This window comes from Pipistrellus kuhlii, unplaced genomic scaffold, assembly GCF_014108245.1.
Source record: "Pipistrellus kuhlii isolate mPipKuh1 unplaced genomic scaffold, mPipKuh1.p scaffold_m20_p_10, whole genome shotgun sequence".
Taxonomy (NCBI): Eukaryota; Metazoa; Chordata; class Mammalia; order Chiroptera; family Vespertilionidae; genus Pipistrellus; species Pipistrellus kuhlii.
The window spans coordinates 55,332,986-55,353,264 of NW_023425405.1; the positions used below are offsets into that span (position 1 = coordinate 55,332,986).

General features: G+C 58.5%; 2 protein-coding genes and 1 long non-coding RNA gene across 9 annotated transcripts; 1 reads left to right on the forward strand and 2 right to left on the reverse strand.

The window, feature by feature from the left end:
* Positions 1–389: 389 nt before the first annotated feature.
* Positions 390–8,734, reverse strand: ZNF775 (zinc finger protein 775). 4 transcript variants are annotated; one of them, XM_036429823.2, is made up of 3 exons: positions 8,593–8,720; positions 4,257–4,317; positions 390–2,663 (listed from the first exon to the last, which is right to left on the reverse strand). In XM_036429823.2, exons 2-3 carry the CDS (start codon positions 4,285–4,287, stop codon positions 1,087–1,089), a joined length of 1,608 nt encoding a protein of 535 aa, XP_036285716.1. In that variant the 5' UTR covers positions 4,288–4,317; positions 8,593–8,720; the 3' UTR covers positions 390–1,086. The 4 variants fall into 4 exon arrangements, with proteins under 4 accessions (XP_036285716.1, XP_036285715.1, XP_045434569.1 ...); XM_036429822.2 differs by lacking the exon at positions 8,593–8,720 and adding an exon at positions 4,489–4,663; XM_045578613.1 differs by lacking the exon at positions 4,257–4,317 and having other exon boundaries at positions 8,593–8,734.
* Positions 8,735–12,428: 3,694 nt separating this feature from the next.
* On the reverse strand, positions 12,429–18,637 carry REPIN1 (replication initiator 1). 4 transcript variants are annotated; one of them, XM_045578615.1, is made up of 3 exons: positions 18,615–18,637; positions 16,052–16,249; positions 12,429–14,746 (listed from the first exon to the last, which is right to left on the reverse strand). In XM_045578615.1, the coding sequence occupies exons 2-3, from the start codon at positions 16,206–16,208 to the stop codon at positions 13,029–13,031; spliced, it is 1,875 nt and encodes a 624-aa protein (XP_045434571.1). In that variant the 5' UTR covers positions 16,209–16,249; positions 18,615–18,637; the 3' UTR covers positions 12,429–13,028. The 4 variants fall into 4 exon arrangements, with proteins under 4 accessions (XP_045434571.1, XP_036285709.1, XP_036285708.1 ...); XM_036429816.2 differs by lacking the exon at positions 18,615–18,637 and adding an exon at positions 16,976–17,103 and having other exon boundaries at positions 12,429–14,743; XM_036429815.2 differs by lacking the exon at positions 18,615–18,637 and adding an exon at positions 16,976–17,103.
* Positions 17,055–18,495, forward strand: LOC123651974. Its single transcript, XR_006741003.1, has 2 exons — positions 17,055–17,166; positions 18,240–18,495. It is a non-coding gene; the product is annotated as an uncharacterized LOC123651974 (long non-coding RNA).
* Positions 18,638–20,279: the final 1,642 nt, after the last annotated feature.

The window sequence follows — 20,279 nt, forward strand, 5'->3', positions numbered from 1 at the left end:
GGAGGCAGGTACACATAGTTCATCCTCCTACAGAATTAGCTAGGTCCCCTTCTTTCTCCTCCCACCTATCCAACCCTAGCACCCCAATACCCCCTCCTGTGGGAAAATACAGTGCAAGCTACAGCTGGGCTGAAGCTCTGGGTTCTGCTTTGGAAAAGCATGAGGAGTGACTTTGGGGGGCTACAGGTTGAGGGGAATGTGTGGAAAGAGATAAATTGCATTGGAAGAGGGGAAAGGAGAATTGGTGTGGGCAGTTGCTCTGCTCGTGGCCAAAGCTCCTCATCCTTGTCTTGGGGCAAATGGTCCCCGAGAGCACACAGAGACCTGGAGACCATGGATCCAGAGACGGAGATCAGGAAGGTAAGCTGAAGAAAGACAATGAGACCATGTGAGATAGTCAGTCCTTCATTTTTCTCTTCTGTGACACTGCCATGATGAGGAGCCACTGGGCATGCCCCAGGCCCAGAGTAGGAGCAGCAGGCTTTGCTCTTCCCTGCCCCAGGCCCTTCCCAAGCCATCAAACCTCAGCTGGGACCACGCCCCTTGGGCCCAGACCCTGACCGTCTCACACATCCCCGTCCTAGGCAGTGGGACACTCACTCACGGTCAGGACCATAGAACCATTCACTCCTTCCAAAACTCTGTACTGAATGGCCACTAAGTGCTAGGCATTGCCTTTGCACTGGGAATGTGCTTGCCTCTGCCCCGCCGACCTGTGGCAGGGGGCACTACAGCTGGCCAGCCCAAACCTGGGCCATTGCACACCAGGGAGCTTCTCCCTCAGCCCCCAACCGGCCCCCACCTGGCGCCTGAGGGCTAGGGGTTGGGGTCCCACCTCTGGGTAAGTTTACGGGGTTGGCCCTCCACCTGTCCGGGACACATCCCAGCTCCAGGGTGAGGAATGCCTGATCCCACCTCCTCTCTCAGCCTACGGAGACCCTTTGGGATTCTCCTGGAATTCTGTTCTCGGGCCTTCAGTCTTATGATCGGGTCTTACCCGCTGGGGTCCTAAAAGCCACCACTCTGGCCATCCCCCACAGGCACCCTGCAAACATCCCCCTGCGGGTCCCCTTCGGTCCCAGTGCACTAAAGCGCGTCCGCCTTGGCGCTGGGGGCGGGCGGCGGGGCCTGCAGGTGCGTGCGCTGGTGCTTGAGCAGGTGCTGCTTCTGGCTGAAGCTGCGCCCGCAGGCCGCGCACCGGTAGGGCCGCTCGCCCGTGTGGTTGCGCCGGTGCCGTGTGAGGTTGGGCTTCTGGCTGAAGCGGCGGCCGCACTCGGGGCACGGGTAGGGCCGCTCGCCCGTGTGGATGCGCCGGTGGACGGTGAGCGCCGACCACCACGCGAAGCTCTTGCCGCACTCGCTGCAGATGAACTGGCGCTGCTCGCCCGGCCCAACCAGCTCCTCCCGCGCGCTGCTCCTCCCGTCGGTGGGTCGCCGGGCTGATGGGGGGCTGTGCGGTGGTGGCGCCGCCGACCGGCCCGGGAGGCCTTGGGCCTGAGACCCGGGGCCCAGCGACTTGGCGGCGGCGGCGTGCGCGCACCGGTGGGCCCGCAGCGCCGCGCGGCCGGCGCAGCTCTGACCGCAGGCCGGGCAGCGCGCCGCCGGGGCGCCGGGCAGGTGCGTGCGCTGGTGCTTGAGCAGGTGCTGCTTCTGGCGGAAGCGGCGGCCGCAGTGCGCGCAGGGGTGCGGGCGCTCGCCCGTGTGGTTGCGCAGGTGCCGCGTGAGGTTGGGCTTCTGGCTGAAGCGGCGGCCGCACTCGGGGCACGGGTAGGGCCGCTCGCCCGTGTGGGTGCGCCGGTGGATGTTCAGCGACGACCACCACGCGAAGCTCTTGCCGCACTCGCTGCAGATGAACGGGCGCTGCTCGCCGGGCCCCGCGGCGGCGGCGGCGGCAGGCTGGGCCCCCGCTTGGCGCCGCCAGCCCTGGAAGAGCCCCAGCCAGGCCCACTCGGGGCGCCCCCGCGGCGGCCCCGGACGCAGGCGGCAGCCCCCGCGGGCGGTGGAGTCCCGGAGCAGCTCGCACAGCCCGGCGGCGCGGGCGCCCTGGCGGCCCCGCACGTGCGCGCGCTGGTGGGTGCGGAGGCCCAGCTGGTGGCGGAAGCAGCGCTGGCACTCGGGGCAGGAGTAGGAGGCGGGCCGGGAGTGGGTCTTCTGGTGCTTGAGCAGGTGCTGCTTCTGGCTGAAGCGCCTGGCGCACTCGGGGCAGCGGAAGGGCCGCTCGCCCGTGTGCCGCTGCTGGTGGCGCGCCAGGTTGGGCTTCTGGCTGAAGCTCTTGCCGCAGCTGCCGCACAGGTAAGGCTTCTCACCCGTGTGGGTGCGCTGGTGGATCTTCAGGGATGACCACCAGCTGAACCTCTTCCCGCAGTCCAGGCACACGAAGTGGCCGGCGCTGGCAGGAAGAACTGGGCTCAGGGGTCCGGGGGCTGCCCCCGGAACCTGGCCTGCCAACCCAGCATCCTGCTCAGTGGGAGGGGTCCACCTGGGACCCCCAGTCTCCTCCTGTCCCCCCAAGGATCGGGGTTTCCCCAGAGCCTGGCATGGTGGGAGCCCCAGGGGCTGCTGGAAAATGTTTTCCTTGTCCTTGGAAAGCGCGGCCGGCGGCGCCAGGGTCTGCAGCAGCCACTCTGGCTTCTCTGGCTTGATCTTCATCACCAGCCGGTCTCCTGCCAGAGGCAAAGGGACAGAGGACGGGGAGAGTCAGTCACTGCTCTGAGCTGAGGAAGACTTGGCTGGAGGACAGAGCATAGCAGAAAATAAGACAAGGCCGAAGAAAGCAAACGGAAGAGATTTGAAAGGGGAGAAGGGGGAAGGGGGACAGGAGAAGGGAGACAGGAGGGGAAGGAAGGGCAGTAGGGCAGGGGCAGGTTGGGGTTTGGAGAAAGACAAAGGGAAAGATGCAAAGTAAGAAAGCTGGTCCTGGCCCGGTTTGTTCAGTGGTTAGAGCGTCAGCCTGTGCACCAGGGAGTCAAGTGTTCGATTCCAAATAAGGTATCTGGGTTGCAGGTTCAATCCCCACCCCAGCAACCAATCAATGTGGCTCTCTCATATCGATGTCTCACTTCTCTCCCCCTTTTCGCTCCCTTCCACTCTCTCTCAAACTCAATGGAAAAAAATATCCTCAGGTGAGGATTAACAACAACAAAGAAAGGAGGGAAGCTAAGTGAAGCTGCTGTGCCAGGGCACACCAGCTGTCCCCCTGCTCTGCCCGAGACCCAGGAGACGCAGGGACAGTTAAAGACACCCATCCAGTGAGATCTTCCCTGGAGAGCAAGCAGAACATGGCCAAGTTCAAACATCTTCTTTTCCAAAGGCTCATGGGCTAGGTGTTTGCTAAGCGAGTCTGTGTCCAGTCCCTCAGTGGCCCATGTCCCTGCCGGGCTCTCTCCAGGGTGGCAGCCATGGTATGTGGGCACCTCACCTGCTGGGTCCTTGGCCATTTGGCAAAATCACTTTTCTTCAACAAAAGCAAGATCAAGAAAATCAACCAGAAAGGTCTCAGCACCAGAACAGGTGAGCCTTGTCTTTGTACTAAACCTAGGCCCCTCTACTCCCGAGTCCCACACACAGGGCTGCTCAAGTCCACAGGGGCACGTGGTTCCTCCGGCTCACGGACATCAGCTCAATGGGAAAGGTCTGCTTCAGACACTATGACGTTCAGAAGCCGGCAGGACTGAGTGAGTGAGAAGCCAGGATAAAGACTCCCTGTTTGGAAGGGGGCAGGAGGGACTTCTCATTCCGGCAATGGTCTCTTTCTTGATCTGGGTGCTGGTCACAGGGGAGTGTTCGTATCATGAGAATTTATAGAGCTCCTGAACTAGGCACTTTTCAATGTGTTACAATTCAATAGAAAGTTTACATTCGATTAAAAGTAGGTAAAATGAAACAGTTGTGAACAAAGAAGAGAGAGAAGCTCTAAACAGGTTCCAATATTTAAAAGACAATAAATCCAGAGGAAGTAGGAGGGAGGAATTAACAAAGAAAATAGCATATGTGTGTGCATGCCAGTGTGTGTGTGTGTGTGTGTGTGTGTGTGTGTGTTCCCTTGCCTGGCAAGTTTTGAACTGCCTTCTGTCATTTTCTTAGTTCTTATAATGTCTTTGTCCCATTCTTTGAAGACCTTCAACATCCTGCAATTCCACACCCTGTAAGTGAGCCCCAGGGGCTGTGTGACGGCAGCTTTGGAGGGACAGGAAGACGGAAGACGTGCCAGGAAAGGAAGCCATGGTTGGCTCGCACCTTCCCATCTTCTGTCTTACCTGTGCTGGCACCTGCCGGGCTGCTCTCCATCCCGGGGGACCCACGGTGCCCTGACTCGGTCTGTGCGTGAGAGGGGAGCGAAGGAAACAGAGTTGGCCGGTGGGACAAGGACAAAAAGCTTTCCCAGTCCTCATGCCAGCCACTTCACAGAATGCATTCCTTCTCTTTCAAGAGCTTTTCTGTCCATGACCTTGGCTGAAATGTGCAGCATTTTTTAAATTGCACACATACCTGCCAGGCAGGTAAAACAAGCACGATTCCCATTTTATGAAGAGGAACCTGAGGTCAGAGAGGGCCGCTGACGTGCTCCAAGTCACATAGGTGCTGAGTGATGGAGCAGGGCAAGATCCCAGGCCTTCCAGCTCCCAGACTAAAGCCTCGGGTCCGGGCTCAAAACAACTGCAGGGTGGGACCTGCTCTCCGCAGAGCTTGTTGGGCCGCCAGGGAAAGGTCATTGGAGTGTGGGGCCATCCTCTCTTATTCTGCCACCCAACAGTCTCACGCCACCTGACGCATCAATTGACCTGAGATGCCCAGGAACCCATTCAGCAGGCTGCCTAGCAAAACGCTCCAGCCAGAACACAGGAAGCCATGGGCCAGCCCGCCACCCCCAACAGTGCCCACGGAGTCTATGAAGGCCCCTTGGCCTTGACCCCACCCTCCAATGACCTTTCCCTGGCGGCCCAACAAGCTCGGTGGAGAGCAGATCTCAGGGCCGGGCCCTGATCACCATTTCCTTCCCAGCCCCTGGCTCCGGGCCCAGCCCTCCCTACGTGGGGTCAGGCTGCAGCTGGGATGAGTCCCCTCAGCTGGGGCAGCTGCCATGACAACTGCCAGACCACACAAAGCGGGGATTGTGGCCTGTGGCAGGTGGTGAGGTCTGGGCCAGGGGAAGGTAACAAAGGAGCTTTGGTCTCAGCAGAAACTTGGGGGCGGGAAAGGGCGGGCAGCAGCTGGGTGAGGAGAAAGGCCACAGTGCAGGGACATGTCCAGGTCTCCCACATCCTCCCAAGCTCAGGCCCCTGGAGCTTTTCCACCAGCCAAGCACATCTCTCTTCCCCTCATGGGGAAGGAGTGGGTAGCGCCTCATGTGTCCTTTGTCACCAATGGACCAGGGACTGGCCACATGCCCTGCACCAGGAGCTGAGGCTTTCGGGGATGGCCCAGCTCCCAGGCCCTGCTCAGTCATGATCCCTGACCCAAGGCTGCACCCATGCCCTCACCGTCTGCCATGCTCACTTATACCAACAATCCTGCCCCCACGGGAAACTGCAGGCAAGGGGTCATCCTTCCCCAGGTACCCCACCACATCGAGCTGGCCTCCCTCTGCCCCTTGGTCCATGCTTCCCTACTTTCTCTTAATCACCTCTCTCCCAGCCATCTGCTGGTTTAACTCCACCTGGCCCTCCTCCTTGCCTCACCCACTCAAACCAGCTGCCTTCCCTCTGCCACGTACTCTAGTCTGGCTGGCCCACTCTCTGCTGGCTGATTCCTCAGTGGGTGAGGAAGGGGGTGGGAGGGGGCGGCTGAGAGCTTGGGATAGAGTTTGCTTCTTTAAAAAAAAAAAACATAAATATATATATATATATATATATATATATATATATATATATGTGTGTGTGTGTGTGTGTGTGTGTGTGTGTGTGTGTGTGTTTATTGGTTTCAGAGGGAGGAAGGGAGAGGGAGATAGAAACACTGATGAGAGAGAAACTTCGATCACTTCCCCTATTGGGGATCGAGCCTGCGACCTGTGTCCTGAAAATGAACTGGAGACCTCCTGGTGCATGGGGAGACACTCAATCCCATACCAGCCGGACTGGGGTTCGCTTCTGATTAGCCATGTGACCCAAGACCAACTGCTTTTCTTCTCTGGGCCAGTTTCCCCCTCCACAGATGAAAGCAATGCTTGTTCCTAATGTATACAATTGTTCTAGCAAATGGAAGGAACAGCTGAAAAGACTGAAAAATGTTCACAAGGTGCGAGATGACTTCTTTTTAGGTCATTGCAGTTGCCACACCTGCCCCCACACACACTCCCCACCTTGTCAGGACTGTATCACAGGGTTTCCCCGGGAGGAAGAACCCGTTCTAGTGACCGCCGTTTGCACCCGCCAGCCTTCCTTGGGAACCATATCCAGGGACAGCCTGGCAGCCGGTTCCCCATGCCTCTCCACTTCCTGGAGGTCCCTGATGTGACCCCAGACCCAAACCTGTAGCACTTCTTCCTCTATCTGACTTACGTGCACATCTCTGCTTGGACTGTCCCACCCCCTCCTGCATGCCCCCACACCTGCCCCTCGCCCGGGGCATCCCCACACCCATCCCAGTGTCCTTTTAAAAGAGCAGCACTCATGTTCCTCCACCCCAAGACCAGGACTTAGGAGCCTGCCTGGGCCTGGGACCCCCATCACCTGATCTGAAGACCAGGGACAAAACCAACCGCTCACAACACTGAACAAGTGTCATTTTCATCTATACATCCTTTTCTAGTGCACTGCGTTTTGAAGGAGCTTGGGAAAAGTAGGAAGTGTTTCCCTCTTGTAAGATGAGGAAAGTGAGGCCGAGCTGACATTCTCTGACTCAAAGAGAATTAGACATGAGGTCTCCTCCTGCACGCCCTGACCGCGCTTTTCTCTCCAGGCCACTCGGCCCTAGGAAACCCAGGATTCCTCAAGTGACCTCTCTCCAGGGCCAGATGCATGGGACAGACCACTCCCATCATGCTCTGCACTTGACCTCAGACCGCCCTTGCTTCCCCAGAGATGGCAGTGGGTCCTCATCAGGCCTTTCCAAGATGAACCACCTTCGCTACGACGCAGCACAAATGCCCACAACACACAGGCACTGAGTGGTACGTACCGGTGCTATTTTTTAAGACCTTTGGACCTCCTACTGCCACTGCTTTGCCTCACCACTTCTCTCCTGGACACTGGACCTGTGTTATAGCTTATCTTGCCCCTCCAACCCACCTACCACCCAGAATTTAAAGCAATATTACAATCTGGACATGTTTCTACTTTGCTCAAAATACTTCGATGGGTCCTCAACACCTTCAGGTTCCGTTAAAAATTTCTTGGCAAGACCATTTAAAACTGGCCTCTGCTCACCTCTCCTCACTGCCTGAGGCTCAGCCTGCCCCACTGTCCCACTCTGCGGCCCCCTGACTTTGCCACGTGGTAGCATGCCTGTGACCAGCCCTGGAATACTTTTGCCCAACTCTTCCCTGCCCAGTCCAATCAGGGATCACTGTGACCAGGAAGCGTTTTTGACTTGCAGGCTCAGGTAAGGGCCCTTCTCTGTCTGACCTGTGCATCCACTCCACCCAGCACCATTCACATGGTGTGATAATATTTTGTCTGTCTCCACAAGACTGCCCACATCTTAACACAGGGGCTGTTCCTCTTTCCTCGGCACCCAGAACAAGGTCTCACATGCTGACAAACCACTAACAACAATTTTAATAAAGGGACATTTCAATAAAAGAAACCTAAGTCCAAAACAGATTACAGAATCATAGAACCTTAGAGCTGAAAGGAGACTAACACTCTCTAATCTTTTCATTTTACAGATAAAACAGGGACCAAAAACAAAACAAACAAAAACAGCCTAAGCCTAAACGTTTTCTTGCCCTCGGCCATTCTCCCCCCACCCTTATCTCCACCCCTACATCCACCCCTACCTCTGGGGCTTTGACCACACCCAACCCAGGCTCTGAATGACCAAGACCCAACTCCAGGCTCCATCCTGTCCAAAGGGCCATAAGGGGCAATCATCTTCATGTCCTCCCCCATTACAGGAGAAGAAGCCCCAGCCTCTCCCACTCCCCACCCCACCCCACCCCCGAGCCCTGAGCTGCTGTGCCCATTTTCCTGGAATGGAGGTTTCAGGGAGACCCCTCCACACACTTCCATTTCTGTAGTGCTTCCCTCCCATTGTTCTCACCCCAGCCCCAGTTCCCACTCCTTCGATGGTTCATGGGGCACCCCAGTGTCACTGCGGCGAGCGCGGGGCTCCTCCCTCCAGAGCCCCGTCTTTCTGGGACAGCCCCCGCGCTCACCGCCCGGTTCCTCCCGCTGACACACGCCCCTCCGGCTCTCGGCCCGACCGGCAGCCCCTCCCACGCACGCCCCGCGCCCGTCCCCCCGGGAGGTGTGGATCGGGCAGAGTTCGAGGCCGGAGCGCCGGGACTCGGGGGACCCCGAGGCCGCCCCCAGCCCAGGGCGGGTGGAGGCGGCGCGGGAGGAGCGCCCGGGCGCCGGCCCTAGGTGCGCGGTCTCCCTCCGCACGGCCCTCCCGCCCGGACAGGGCCGCGGAGGGCGGGCCGGGAATAAATACCTTTGACTTTGAGGCTAAGGTTAACGGGAACCGCCACCCCGGGCGACTCTGGCGCCGGGCTCCCGGCCCCGCCAGACCCGGCGGGGGGGACGGGCGCGCGCTCCTGATTGGCTGGCGCGCCTGGCATCCCCAGGGCCGCCCCGCCGCCTGATTGGCTGCGCCTCTCAGATGACTGCCGCGGCCCTATCGGAGGCGCCCGCGGGGCGGCCCTTTTGTTCTCCGGAGCCAATGGTCGGGGCCGGTGGGCCGACCTCGCCCCCCTGGGCATCTGAGGCGCTGGGAACCCGCTGGCCACGGGGCACCGGTCCCGCGCCCCGGGCTTTGAGGGAGGCCCGGCGGGGACGAGGCCTGGTTCTGACGGGCACCCGCTCCCTGTCCCCCGGGGCTCCCCCGCCCGGACCCGCAGACCACGCTGTGAAACCCACGCAGGCCCTCCGTGGCTCTGGGCGCCGGGCCCGGGGGAAGAAGCAGGAGCCCCACGGGGATGCTCACACCCGGTGTGCATGTGACGTGGTGGTGGTGCGGTGAGGTGGTGGTGGTGCGGGCACCACAGCGCACCCGGTGTTAGATGTGCGCGTCTCCTGTGACGGGAGAGAAATCGCCCTCCGCACCCGCCTCCGCGCAGCGCATGACCAGCGGTCCCGGGTCCTCAAACACCCTTCAGCCCAACCCCTGGCCTTCAGCGGAGGAGACAGCGATCTGGGCCTGCGGCGGTTTCGTCCCTAAATCGAGTGTCACCGCTGCTTTAGAGGCAGTGTCCAGATGGCCACGGAGGGTCTTCTGTTCGTGGAAAGCTTCAAGAAGCATTTCCTCTCCTACCCACTGACTGGCAGTGCTCCTTTTGTCAGAATTCCTCATACTGCCACCTCACAGGGAGCCAGCAACGTCCGTTCCCACGGGCAGGATGCTCTCAGGAGCTGCTTAGAAACCGCCTTAGGGATGTGAGGTTGATACAAACAGAAGCTGGGCTCTCTGAGACTGCCCACAACCCTTACTGCTCAGCCGGCGGTCTGTTCTGATGAATGCCAGCAGCTGCCAACGAAGCATCTGCCAGGGGCCAAGCTGCTGGTTAGCCTCTGGTGACCAAGATTCTAGCAAAGTTTGACGACTTATTATTCTTTGTGTGGGTTTTTTTTTTGTTTGTTTGTTTGTTTGTTTTTTACAAAAGATACATTGTCTCTGGATTTTGACTTATCTGTAAAAGAGTTGCATACATACCTTACTGGATTTTTGCCGGGCCCTAATTGATCCTATCATTGATAGAAACTTTCATAAAGTAACCTTACACAGAAGCCAGCCATCACTAAGCCACCAACTCTTTAGAGTCTCATTCATCTCTTTATTTTCTAGAATACCTAGCAAAGGCTAGGATGCATGTTCTAGGCCCATAGCTGCCGCTGCATTCAAGTGGGAAAGTCACAGTCACTCCTGTGAGAGACTTCCTCCAGATTGACATTTCATGACCGAGGTTACCTAGAGAGTAGAAAGAATGAAGCATAGCTGGGGTCCTATTTCCATAAAGTAAAAATGGGGGGGCCATATGTTCATATCTGCAAATGCACAGAAAAATACTCTGGAAGGACACTACCCTCCAATTCCCTACATGGAGTAAAGATAGGGAGGGCGGAAGGGAGGGAATGAAAGACTTCCACATGAAAAAAGAAATACCTAAGTCTATCTGCATTGCTTACTTTTGACAAGTTAATTGAATACTTCTGTAAGCGTAGAAGAAAACAGAAACAGCCCAGGGCTCTCAGAACAGAAGGGCAGCTCCTGTCAGCAGAGCGCTGACCATCCAACCCAGGCAGTTCCTCTTTCAAGCCTGCTGGCAGCATGCCAGCTGAGCAAGGGCTTGGGACCCACTGGGTCCCCTGCAGGACTCTAGGGGCAAGTTCGCTCTATCCTGCCTTACCAGCCCCCTCGAGGCTACTTCTGTGGCGTTCCCTGGCCCCTGGCCCTCTTCTCACCACCTCTACCCAAAAGCAGCGGGCAGCAGAGAGGTAGAGAACTTTTGGTACTCACCTTCCCCACACACCAGGTCTTTTCTTTAAAGGTAAGTTTTTAAAAAGTCAGAACCCATGGTCAGATCCCCTGTCCCTCATCCTTTTCTCTGACATCTCCCCCCAATAACCCTAGATGCCTAAGGACCTATCTCCTGCTCCCTAACCATTATCCCATCTACCTACTTTCCTGATACTCCCCCACCCACCCACCCTCCATAAAGCACTGCTCCCTTCCCCTGAAGCCCTCAGCTCTCTTAGACACATTTAGGTGAGGCTTTCTTGACACAATGCCCCCAGGTTCTGAAAGCTAATTTGCCACCATCAACTACACAGGCTTTTAAGTGGCCCCATAACCCCATAAACCAATATGAAGCATTGAAGTTGCCTGATTCCTTCCTATACACGTGGAGTCTCACACACCCTCATGTCCATCTCTCTATACTCATTATTTGTGTACACATCTATGTCCACCCCAAACTTACTAGTAGGCCTTCTAAGGGGAAAGATTGAGGCTTATCTTTGTAAACCCTGTTTCCACCCGCACATCAAGCAGAGTAGGCAATGAATACTCATCTTCACCAAAAGCAGCAGCATCCTCCACGGCCAGGGTCAAAGCACAGGTTCCAGGAGTCAGACTGACCTCTGACCATCACCAGTTACATGGCCTTGAGCAACTGCATTCATCTGTAAAAGAAGAGTACCTACCGCACAAGGTAATTTGGGGACACTTCTTTGCGGGGTACCACTCACATAAACAACTTGTGGCTATTATTATTATTATGCACCAGACTATGCCAGGTGCCAGTAACCTGTACAGAAATTACGAAGACTGGCAAGAAAAGGGCCTATGGATACCTGTCAAAAACAGGCAACCTTATTTGTATGAAACAACAGCACCAGGAAGCGTCCACAGTAACAGATGTGGGGGACTCTAGCAGGGAGGCACTGCAAGACAAAGTCAAATCCGAACTTTTCCCCAGTAACTGGCACCCACAAGTCTGACCTGACCCACAGGAGGCTGAACCCCTCTTGCTGGGTGCGCCCCGCCTTCTCTGGGGAAGGGGAGCTCAAGCAGGGACAGAGGGGCTCACGTCGGGGCACTTGGCCTGCTTCCAAACTCTTCCCCACACACAGCACCCCTCCTCCTTCCAACACCACAGCTGCAGAGAGAAAGGAACACTTCTCAGCCACCAGTGCTAAAACCAAATCTTTATTCTCTAATTTGAAAAGGAGGGTGGTAGTTGTTTAGTTTCAGAGAATAGAACAAGGCCCGATAGGTAGAGATTATAAGAAAGCAGATTTCATTCATTATAAGGAATAACTTCTAACAATTAGAACTTCCCTACAATAGAACCAGGGCCTCAGGAGGCGGGGACTCCCTGTCACCTAAGTGTTCAAGCGGAGGCTAGGCATCTAGACACTAGAAATGCTGAAAAGAAAACGCACCCCTATCTCCCCCCCCAACATCAGCCGGGCAATCCTTCTACAACATGTGGGGTCCCGGAAGGTGTGAAAGGTGACTGGGGTGTTGACAAAACCCTGGACACAGGACTGCTGACAGCCAGGGGGTGCTCTAAGCACGGGGAGGGCGGTGGATAGAGAGTCGGATGGGGCTTGGCTGGTGTGGCTCAGTGAGTGAGTGTTGACCTATGAACCAGAAGGTCGTGGTTAGGTTCCAGGTCAGGACACATGCCCAGGTTGCAGGCTCGATCCCCAGTAGGTGGTGTGCAGGAAGCAGCTGATCCATGATTCTCTCTCATCACTGATGCTTCTCGCTCTCTCTCCATTCCTCTCTGAAATCAATAAAATAAAATAAAAATACATTTTTTTTATATCAAATGGGGTGACCTGTTCAGAACCCAGAACTGACCTTTAGGGAGGAAAGGGAAGCCAGACTAACAGCAGATGGGTCTCTCCCAGATGAGATGGGTACCAAAGCAGGGGCAGGTGGGAGGGCAGCAGAGGGACAGGTCAGAGCAGCTTGGCTTCACCTCCCAGGGCTGCCCAACAAGGCCAACAGGTTTCCCAGCTACATCCAGCTGGTCCGCTTTGCTTCCCAAGTGCTCTTTACTAAGGACTACCACACCTACTTCCAAAAACAAGCTGAAGCTCAAAATCAAAGGCAGGGACATTAAGGCGTTACCACCAGAGAAGGGCCATCCTGCCCACCGGCAGCCCCTCCAGCAGAGGACAGACACTACGGGGTGGGCACAGGTGCTATTGCTACTTTTCCAGGGCGCAGGGCAGCGAGGAGGGAACCGTGGCAAACGCCAGCGGGAGGCCGGGTCCCTGTGCCCAGCATGGCTCCCTGGCCTAAGGTGTGGGGCTGACCTCCCTCTGCAACGGGGCCTGCCCCTCCAGCCCTCGCTACACCCACAGCAGCACGGCCCCGCGGCCCCACTGCGTCTCTCCCTCGTGAACGACGCCCTGCCCTCAGCCGTCATGCTTCTTCTGGTGGGTCAGGAGCTTCTCCTCGTCGTCAAAGGTCTGACCACAGATGGCACAGCAGAAGGCGCCGTCCCGGATGTGGCTCTTGCGGTGGGTGATGAGGTTGGACTTCTGGCTGAAGCTCCTGTCGCAGTCGGGGCAGGCGTAGGGGCGCTCGCCGGTGTGGATGCGCCGGTGGGACACCAGGTTGGACTTCTGGCTGAAGGCTTTGCCGCAGTCGGGGCACACGTAGGGCTTCTCGCCCGTGTGGATGCGCCGGTGGGCCGCCAGGTAGGGCTTGTGGCGGAAAGCCTTGCCGCAGTCCGGGCACACGAAGGGCCGCTCGGGCGCGTGGTCGCGCCGGTGGGCGGCCAGGTGGCTCCCCTGGGAGAAGCGGCGCCCACACTCCTCGCAGGCGAAGGGCCGCTCCCCGGAGTGGACCCGCGAGTGGGCCACCAGGTGGGTCTTCTTGCCGAAGTCCTTCCCGCACTCGGGGCAGACGAAGGGCCGCTCCCCCGTGTGCTGCCGCTGGTGGGCCCGCAGGAACCGCTCCAGCCGGAAGCTCCTGCCGCAGTCCTCGCAGCTGTAGAGAGACGGGGCCCCCTCCGCCTGGTCCCGGGGGCCCTCTCCGGGGGCCTCCAGCAGGGGCTCGGGGGCAGGCTCCCGGACAGGCGCCGGGGCGGGCTCTGCTGGAGATTCCGGGGGCGCGGCTGGAAGCCGGGGCCCCGCGGTGCTGGCGGCGCCCTGGGCGGACCCCTCGGACCGCCTGTGGATCTTGCTGTGCGACAGGAGGTTGGGTTTGTGGCGGAAGCGGCGCCCGCACTCGGTGCACGGGTAGGGCTTCTCGCCCGTGTGGATGCGCCGGTGTGAGGTCAGGTAGGGCTTGTTGGTGAAGCGCTTCCCACACTCGGGGCACTGGTGGGGCCGCTCGCCCGTGTGCACGCGGCGGTGGGCAATCAGGTTGGGTTTGTGCCGGAAGCGCTTGCCACAGCAGGCGCACTGGAAGGGGCGGTCCACGGCGTCCCCCCCGGGCCGGGGGGCGGTCACTGCCGGGCGGCCCCTGGGCCGAGGCCCAAGAGCCTTGGCTGCTGCCTCCTCCAGGGCCTCGGCTACGTGTACCCGTTTGTGAGCGACGAGCTGGTCCCACTGGGCGAAGCTCCTGCCACAATTGCCGCATATGAAGGGCCGGGCCTCGGGGGTCGGGGGATGGCGCCTCCGCAGATGCACTCGAAGCTGCTTTCGTCGCCAGAAGCGTCTCTCACACTCGGGGCAGGCGATGGGCCGCTTGGCAGCCGAGTGGGCCTGCAGATGCAGTACCAGGGCCACCCAGCCTCGGAAGCTCCGCTTGCAGAGGTGGCAGGAGAAGCCCAGGTCTGGTGTGGCTGCCGCATGGACCTGGCAGTGCAGTGCCAAGAAGGGGGCGTGTCGGTAGCGGCGGCCACATTCCGGGCAGGCCAGGGGCAGCCGGGCCTGGCAGTGTCGGGCATGAAGCCACAGGGCCACCCAGCCGGGGAAGTGCCTGCGACAGTGGGCACAGCGATGGACCCGACCTGGAGCCTGGCTGCCTGGCTGGGCCATCGAGGTACCTTGTAACCTCAGCCGGTGGGGCTCCTTCTCCAGGGTCTGGGACGACTCCGGGGAGGGCCCCAAAAGGAGCTGGGGCTGGGCCGAGCCCATGGCCAGGGGGCCCCTGCAGCGTCGTTCCAGCATCGGTCCTTCCTCTGCTGTGGGCGGAAAGGCACAGTCACATGAGAGGTCCACTCGCCCTGCCCCCACTCCTCCCCTGCCACTCCAGCCCGAGGGAGCTCTCCGCTCTGGATCCCTAGAGCCGTGGAATCTAGGCTACTCTTCTATAGTAGTTCAACCTTGGGCTTCCAGACACAGTTCAAGTATATTTGTCATGAGTCTTTATTGACCCTGACACTTCTTAGAATCCCCCATGGCCGCCATGCGCCTGGCGTGGAGTAAACACTCCATATTGGCTGCACAGGCACTTCTGCCTCTCCAGAAAGCATATCGCCGCTCTCGGCGGTGCTTCGTGCTTTTCCCAAATGCGGCCCTGCTGCCCTCTCCTGGCCCTCCTACTTCCTGTTGCCACAACAGCTTCCCAGCAACTCTGTGAGGCTGGATGAGCAAACATTAGGCTCTCTGTTGGATAGATGTAGCAACCCCGAGGCATAAAAGGTGCTAAGACTGGCCTGAGAGGGCACAGTAAACCAACAACAGAACCAGGGTGAGGGGACAGGTCTGAACTCCCAGGCCAGCGTTCTTTCCTCTTAAACCCTGTAATGCTCTCACAGAAACTGCTAGAACCTTTCATTCCTATTATCTTCCCCCTGATATTAATCACAGCACAAGAAGGCTTTTTCCGCCTCCCTAACTCAGTCTCTCAGGGGAGAAGCCAGGAGAGGGGGAGACGGAGTGAGAACAGCGCTGCTGGGAACAGGAGGGGAGCTGGATGCTACTCTCAGCAAGAGGCCAGGCCACCGCAGTCTGCCCACATGCCCCCCGCCACCCACATGCATGATTAGGACATTGCAGGAAGGAAAGCTCTCCCAAACCCAAGGAACACTCACAACCTGCTCCCCTCAGGGACCTTGGGCCCTGGCACTGCTGCCTCCGTGGGTGGGAGGGATTACTGGGGCAAGAGCAGGGGAGGAAAAAAGAGATTATGTCTAGATCTGTCCCAACCCCGGCGAGAGCTGCCCCATTTTCAGTAACTCCAAAATGCCAGGGAGACCAGATTCCTGCAGGACAGCCGCCAAGCCCGCTAAAGGGCGGTCCCTCCTGAGGGACCCTCACTTCCCTACTCAAAAGCTCCTGACACATCCTCCTAAATTCCCCGGAGTCCGCACTCCTCAGAGGATCACAGACATGACTCATTCCCAGCCGCCAGGCTGAGCAGGGAGGGCTCCAGGATATGCCAATGGGATCCTTCCCCCACAGGCACCCTTCCTCCCAGGGATGGGGGGCCTGAGCACCAGGGCTGTGGAGTGGACTGAAACCCAGTAAAGAAGGCCGGACTCTACCCTGGAGACTGTGGGGCTGGAGATGAGTCTTTTCCCAGCTCCTGGCGGGGGTGCTCCTGGGGATGCTTCTGCGGCTGAGGCGCCTGCTTCGGCCCGCACTCCGGTAGCCCCCGGATGTCAGAGAAAACTGCAGGAGCAAGGACACCCCTACCCCCATGGCAGAGCTCAGGCCTCTGACTGCAGAGAGGCCAGCCTTACCTGTGGGGAGGGGAGAGAAAACAAGCATGAGGCTCTGCGCTCCGCTCCGCCAGGGCGGTCATCTTTGTGTCCTCGCCAGCCACAGCCCCCTCCACCATGCAAGTCCCCCCCCACCCCCACCCCCCCACACACACACACACACGGCCGGCAGAGTGACCTTAACGGCTACGACATTAGGAAATAAATGTGTCCCCCGCATCAAGAAAGCACACAGCCGCGTTTGGGGGTCACGTCCTCCACGGGTAAGGTCACAGCACCAGTTCTCCGCGCCGACTGACGGCCAGAGGCCGGACTCCCCGCAGCAACTCTGGGGTCCCCGCTGCTCCCCTCCCCCACGCCCTCCTCCCAACAGGAATTCCAGGCCCGTCTCCCAGGGACCGCGCTGGCGAGCCGGTGGCCGCGGCCGGTCAGCAGCCCCTCGGGGCGCGTCCTGGGGGGCAGAGGGCCGTGGGCACTCTACACCCACCTGCACCCACCCGCGCTGGGGATCCTTGCACGTCCCCGTCCCCCAGCTCCGCACTCCCCGGGCGGGCCCTCTGGATCCCCGTGCAGCGAGCACCTCGGGGCGCCTGTGCGCAGGTGCGCAGGCCCCCGCCTGCACCCCCTTGCACCCCCCGCTCCGGTCGGCCGGTGTCCCCCGCACGGCGCGCGCACGGTCACGCGCCAGGCAGGCTGGGCCGCCCCCGCCGCGGCCCGCGCGGAGCCCGCGCCCGGCCCGGGACGAACCTCTCCCGCCGGGAGCGCGGCGGCGCGCTGCGCGTCCATGAGGCCCGATCGCCGGCGCCGGCCGCCGCGCTCGCTCCCCCCGCCCGCCGCGGCGACAGCAGCTGGTCCGGGTTCACCGCTGCCAGGCCGTGCTCAGCCCCGCTTCCCCCCCGCCGGTTCCCAGCGCCACGTGACTACAGAGGCTGCCGAGGGTCAGTCTCGGGCTCCGGCCGGCGGCCGCGGCGGAGGGAGGAGGGAGGAGGAGCGGTCCGGACGGGCAGCGCTGCCCGCGGAGTGAGGCCATCGCTGCCCCCAGCGCGCCCCCTCGCGGCCCGGCTGGGGAGGCCGCCCAGGGCCCGGCTCCGTTGCCGTGGCGACCGCAGCCCGGCGATCCCGGAGCCGGCCCGGCGCAAGCTTCCTCCGACCCTTTGTCCCCACGGAGGGCGCGCGGCCCGGGACGACCGCGCGGCCGGACCTGTCCTTCAGCCGGACCGGGCCTCGGCCCCGTGGGCTTCCTGCAGCGCCAGGCTCCCGGGCCTTTCCAGAGGGCACCCCCCTCCGCCTCCCCCCGCCACGCCCTTCACTCTCCGCCGCCTTGACCTTGGCCTGGGCTGCGGCACCTCCCAGGGGTCTGAGCCGCGTTGACAGCCCCCCAAGAGTCTGTTCCGAAGCGGAGACAGAAAGCGCCTGAGGGCGCGAACTCTGAAAGGGGAATGCCCTCTGTTCAGCGATGGGCAGAGGGCGGAGTGGCGTCGCCCGTGGCCGCGGGGCCGGGGCCGCTCGCGCTCCGGGCCATTCCGCTTGGAAACGCGCGGAGGCAGGTGCGAGCCTGCGCCGCCGGTGACTCACCCGCTAGCAGGTGGCCTTGGCTTTCCAAACAGCACGCTTCCTGAGTTTCCCAGGCTCCTCCAGTCTCACGCTTTCCAACAAAGGCCTTTTTTTTTTTAATTGTACCAGTAGCTTAAACACTTTAAAAATCTATTCCATAAATAGGAAACAAAATGTATAAAAATCTCTCATACTAGAGTGAATTACATTTAATATTTTGGTATGTGTCCACCTCCAATGCTTTTCTGTGCTTATCTATGCATATGGGACATACTAGTAATTGGGATAATGCTTTTGGAAAGATGTATTCTGCCCTTTATACATAACCCTGCTATGAATTCCCGCCCACCCCCATTTTATAACGTGATTCTTAATGTCAGCATAAATGGACAAATAAGTTGCTTAGATTTTTCTGTCTTTCTATGTCATTATATAAATTTGTCTTTCATGTCTCCAGGCTCTGTGAAGATGTTCAAGTATTATTTAGAAGCAGCTCTGTGTCTGCAAGAGGGAAAACTCCATCCACCTATTGGGAACAGACTGTTTCAGGCCCCGTTCATACATCCAACAAATATTTAATCAGTGTGCACCATCTCCCGTGGCGCCAGGTGCTGGCCTGATCGGGAGCCAGGCAGAAGGGTCCTCGCTGTTTTTCCACAATGCCGTATAACCCTGGATTAGTGGCGGCCATGTCTCTTGGGTTAGTACTTAAAGTGAAATAGAACCATATGCTCGTTGACAATTTCTGAATGGATGGCTGTTGAGAAGTAGAGGAGACTAGGGAACAGAGAGGAGAGAGGAGAGAGGAAAACTTTATTCTAACGGAACTTACTTTATTGTCAATGCCTGCCGCGAACAGCATCCTGAAGGCAGATTGGGAGACTCACCGAGCTTCTTCCGTATGTTTTTCAGGCAGTGTGGGAAGGAGGAAGGAAGCACAGGTGACCACGTTCACCTTGGTGGAGGCCGCATCACCCTGAGCAAGGCCCTGACTGCCCAAGGCCAGCACCTCAGGTGAGAGCAGTCTCGCTGGATCATGTGGAAACTCTTCAGGAACAGATCAGTGTGCTTCTGCTGCTGCCGTTCTAAGAATATCCTTAGAGGCACAATACACACAGTGCCTGGCAAGGATGGACCTCATAAAAGCAGCCCTCGACTGGGATCAAATGTCAGCCTAACTCTGCAGCACCGGACACTGTCTGCCGCAGATCTAGTTCCAGGAGTCTGTTTTTTCTAAAAGAAAAAGAACTTCATTGGTCCAAAGGAAACCAGGTAGGGATCTCAGATTTCCCATGCCAGCACCAGGGTTGGGAGGCCCTGCTCACCACTTTTCACCTCTCCCCACATCCACTGCCCCCACCTGGCCCCTGCACAGCTGCCCGGGCTCTGTCTCCCGGACCAGATTAACCCTTTTAAGCATACATCAGGTGACTTACGTCCCATTTTTAAAACATCACAAACCACTGCCACAGCCTCTCAGACTCTATCGGGTCTGACCATGCCTACCGCTGTAGCTCCGTGCCCTCGGGGTCCCGGTGGGCACTGTCCCAGCCTCAACAACTTATGCCTCCACTAGGGCCTTTGGAGTTGCTGTTCTGTCTGCCTAGGACGCTCTTCCACCAGAACATTATAGGGTCAATCTTTCACTCTATTCAGGCGGGAGTCCAAATATCCTCTGTTCTCAAACCATGTCCCTCCCACCTGTGTACTCATCTACTCATTCCCTTGGCCACTGTGACAAATTTCCCCAAACGTGGTCACTTAAGACGACACACATTGATTCCCTGGCAGTTCCAGAAGTCAGGCATCCAAATTCCTTTCACTGGGCCTGAAGCAAGGTGTCGGCAGGACCACTGTCCCTCTGGTGGCTCTCACACAGGAGACTGTTTTCCAGCCTCGAGAGTCGCGTTCCGTGGATGCCTTGGCGCCCTTCTCCCTCTGCAGAGAATTGCCTTCTGTCTCTGCTGTGGTCAGATCTCCCGCTGCCTCCCTCTTATCAGGACCCTTACGTCCAGGGCCTGCCCAGATCATCCAGGACAGTTGTAAGGGCAAGTTAAAACTAAGAAAGACGCAGAAACCAGTTTGGCTCAGTGGAGAGAGCGTTGGCCTGCGGACTGAGAGATCCCAGGTTCGATTCAGGTCAAGGGCATGTACCTTGGTTGCGGGCACATCCCCAGTAGGGGGTGTGCAAGAGGCAGCTGATCGATGTTTCTAATTATCTCTCTTCCTTCATCTTTGTATAAAATCAATAAAATGTACTTTTTTAAAAAAAAAAAAAAACTAAGAAAGACAAGTTTGCATTCCTGGTGCAAAAAGGGGAGAGACTTTCCCCACAGCCACCACCCTTCCCTTAGAATACTTGCCATTGTGAATTTTCCTCTGTCTCTTTGAGATGTATGTGTACACAAGCCTCTTGTCAGCTTTACAACCCAGGAGTGTCTCTCTCAGGGACCTGGAAGCCATCTCTTTGAAATGTAAATATCAAGGGAGACAGGGC

Bases quoted from the DNA above. Each gene is read 5' to 3' on its own strand.
- ZNF775 (XM_045578613.1), bottom strand. From the start codon at position 8,719: ATGCCAGGCGCGCCAGCCAATCAGGAGCGCGCGCCCGTCCCCCCCGCC. The intron at 2,664-8,592 runs GTATTTATTCCC...TGCCTCTGGCAG, and splicing joins CCTTAGCCTCAAAGTCAAAG to GAGACCGGCTGGTGATGAAG.
- REPIN1 (XM_045578615.1), bottom strand. From the start codon at position 16,208: ATGGGGGTAGGGGTGTCCTTGCTCCTGCAGTTTTCTCTGACATCCGGG. The intron at 14,747-16,051 runs GTAGAGTCCGGC...TTCCGCCCACAG, and splicing joins CCAGCCCCACAGTCTCCAGG to CAGAGGAAGGACCGATGCTG.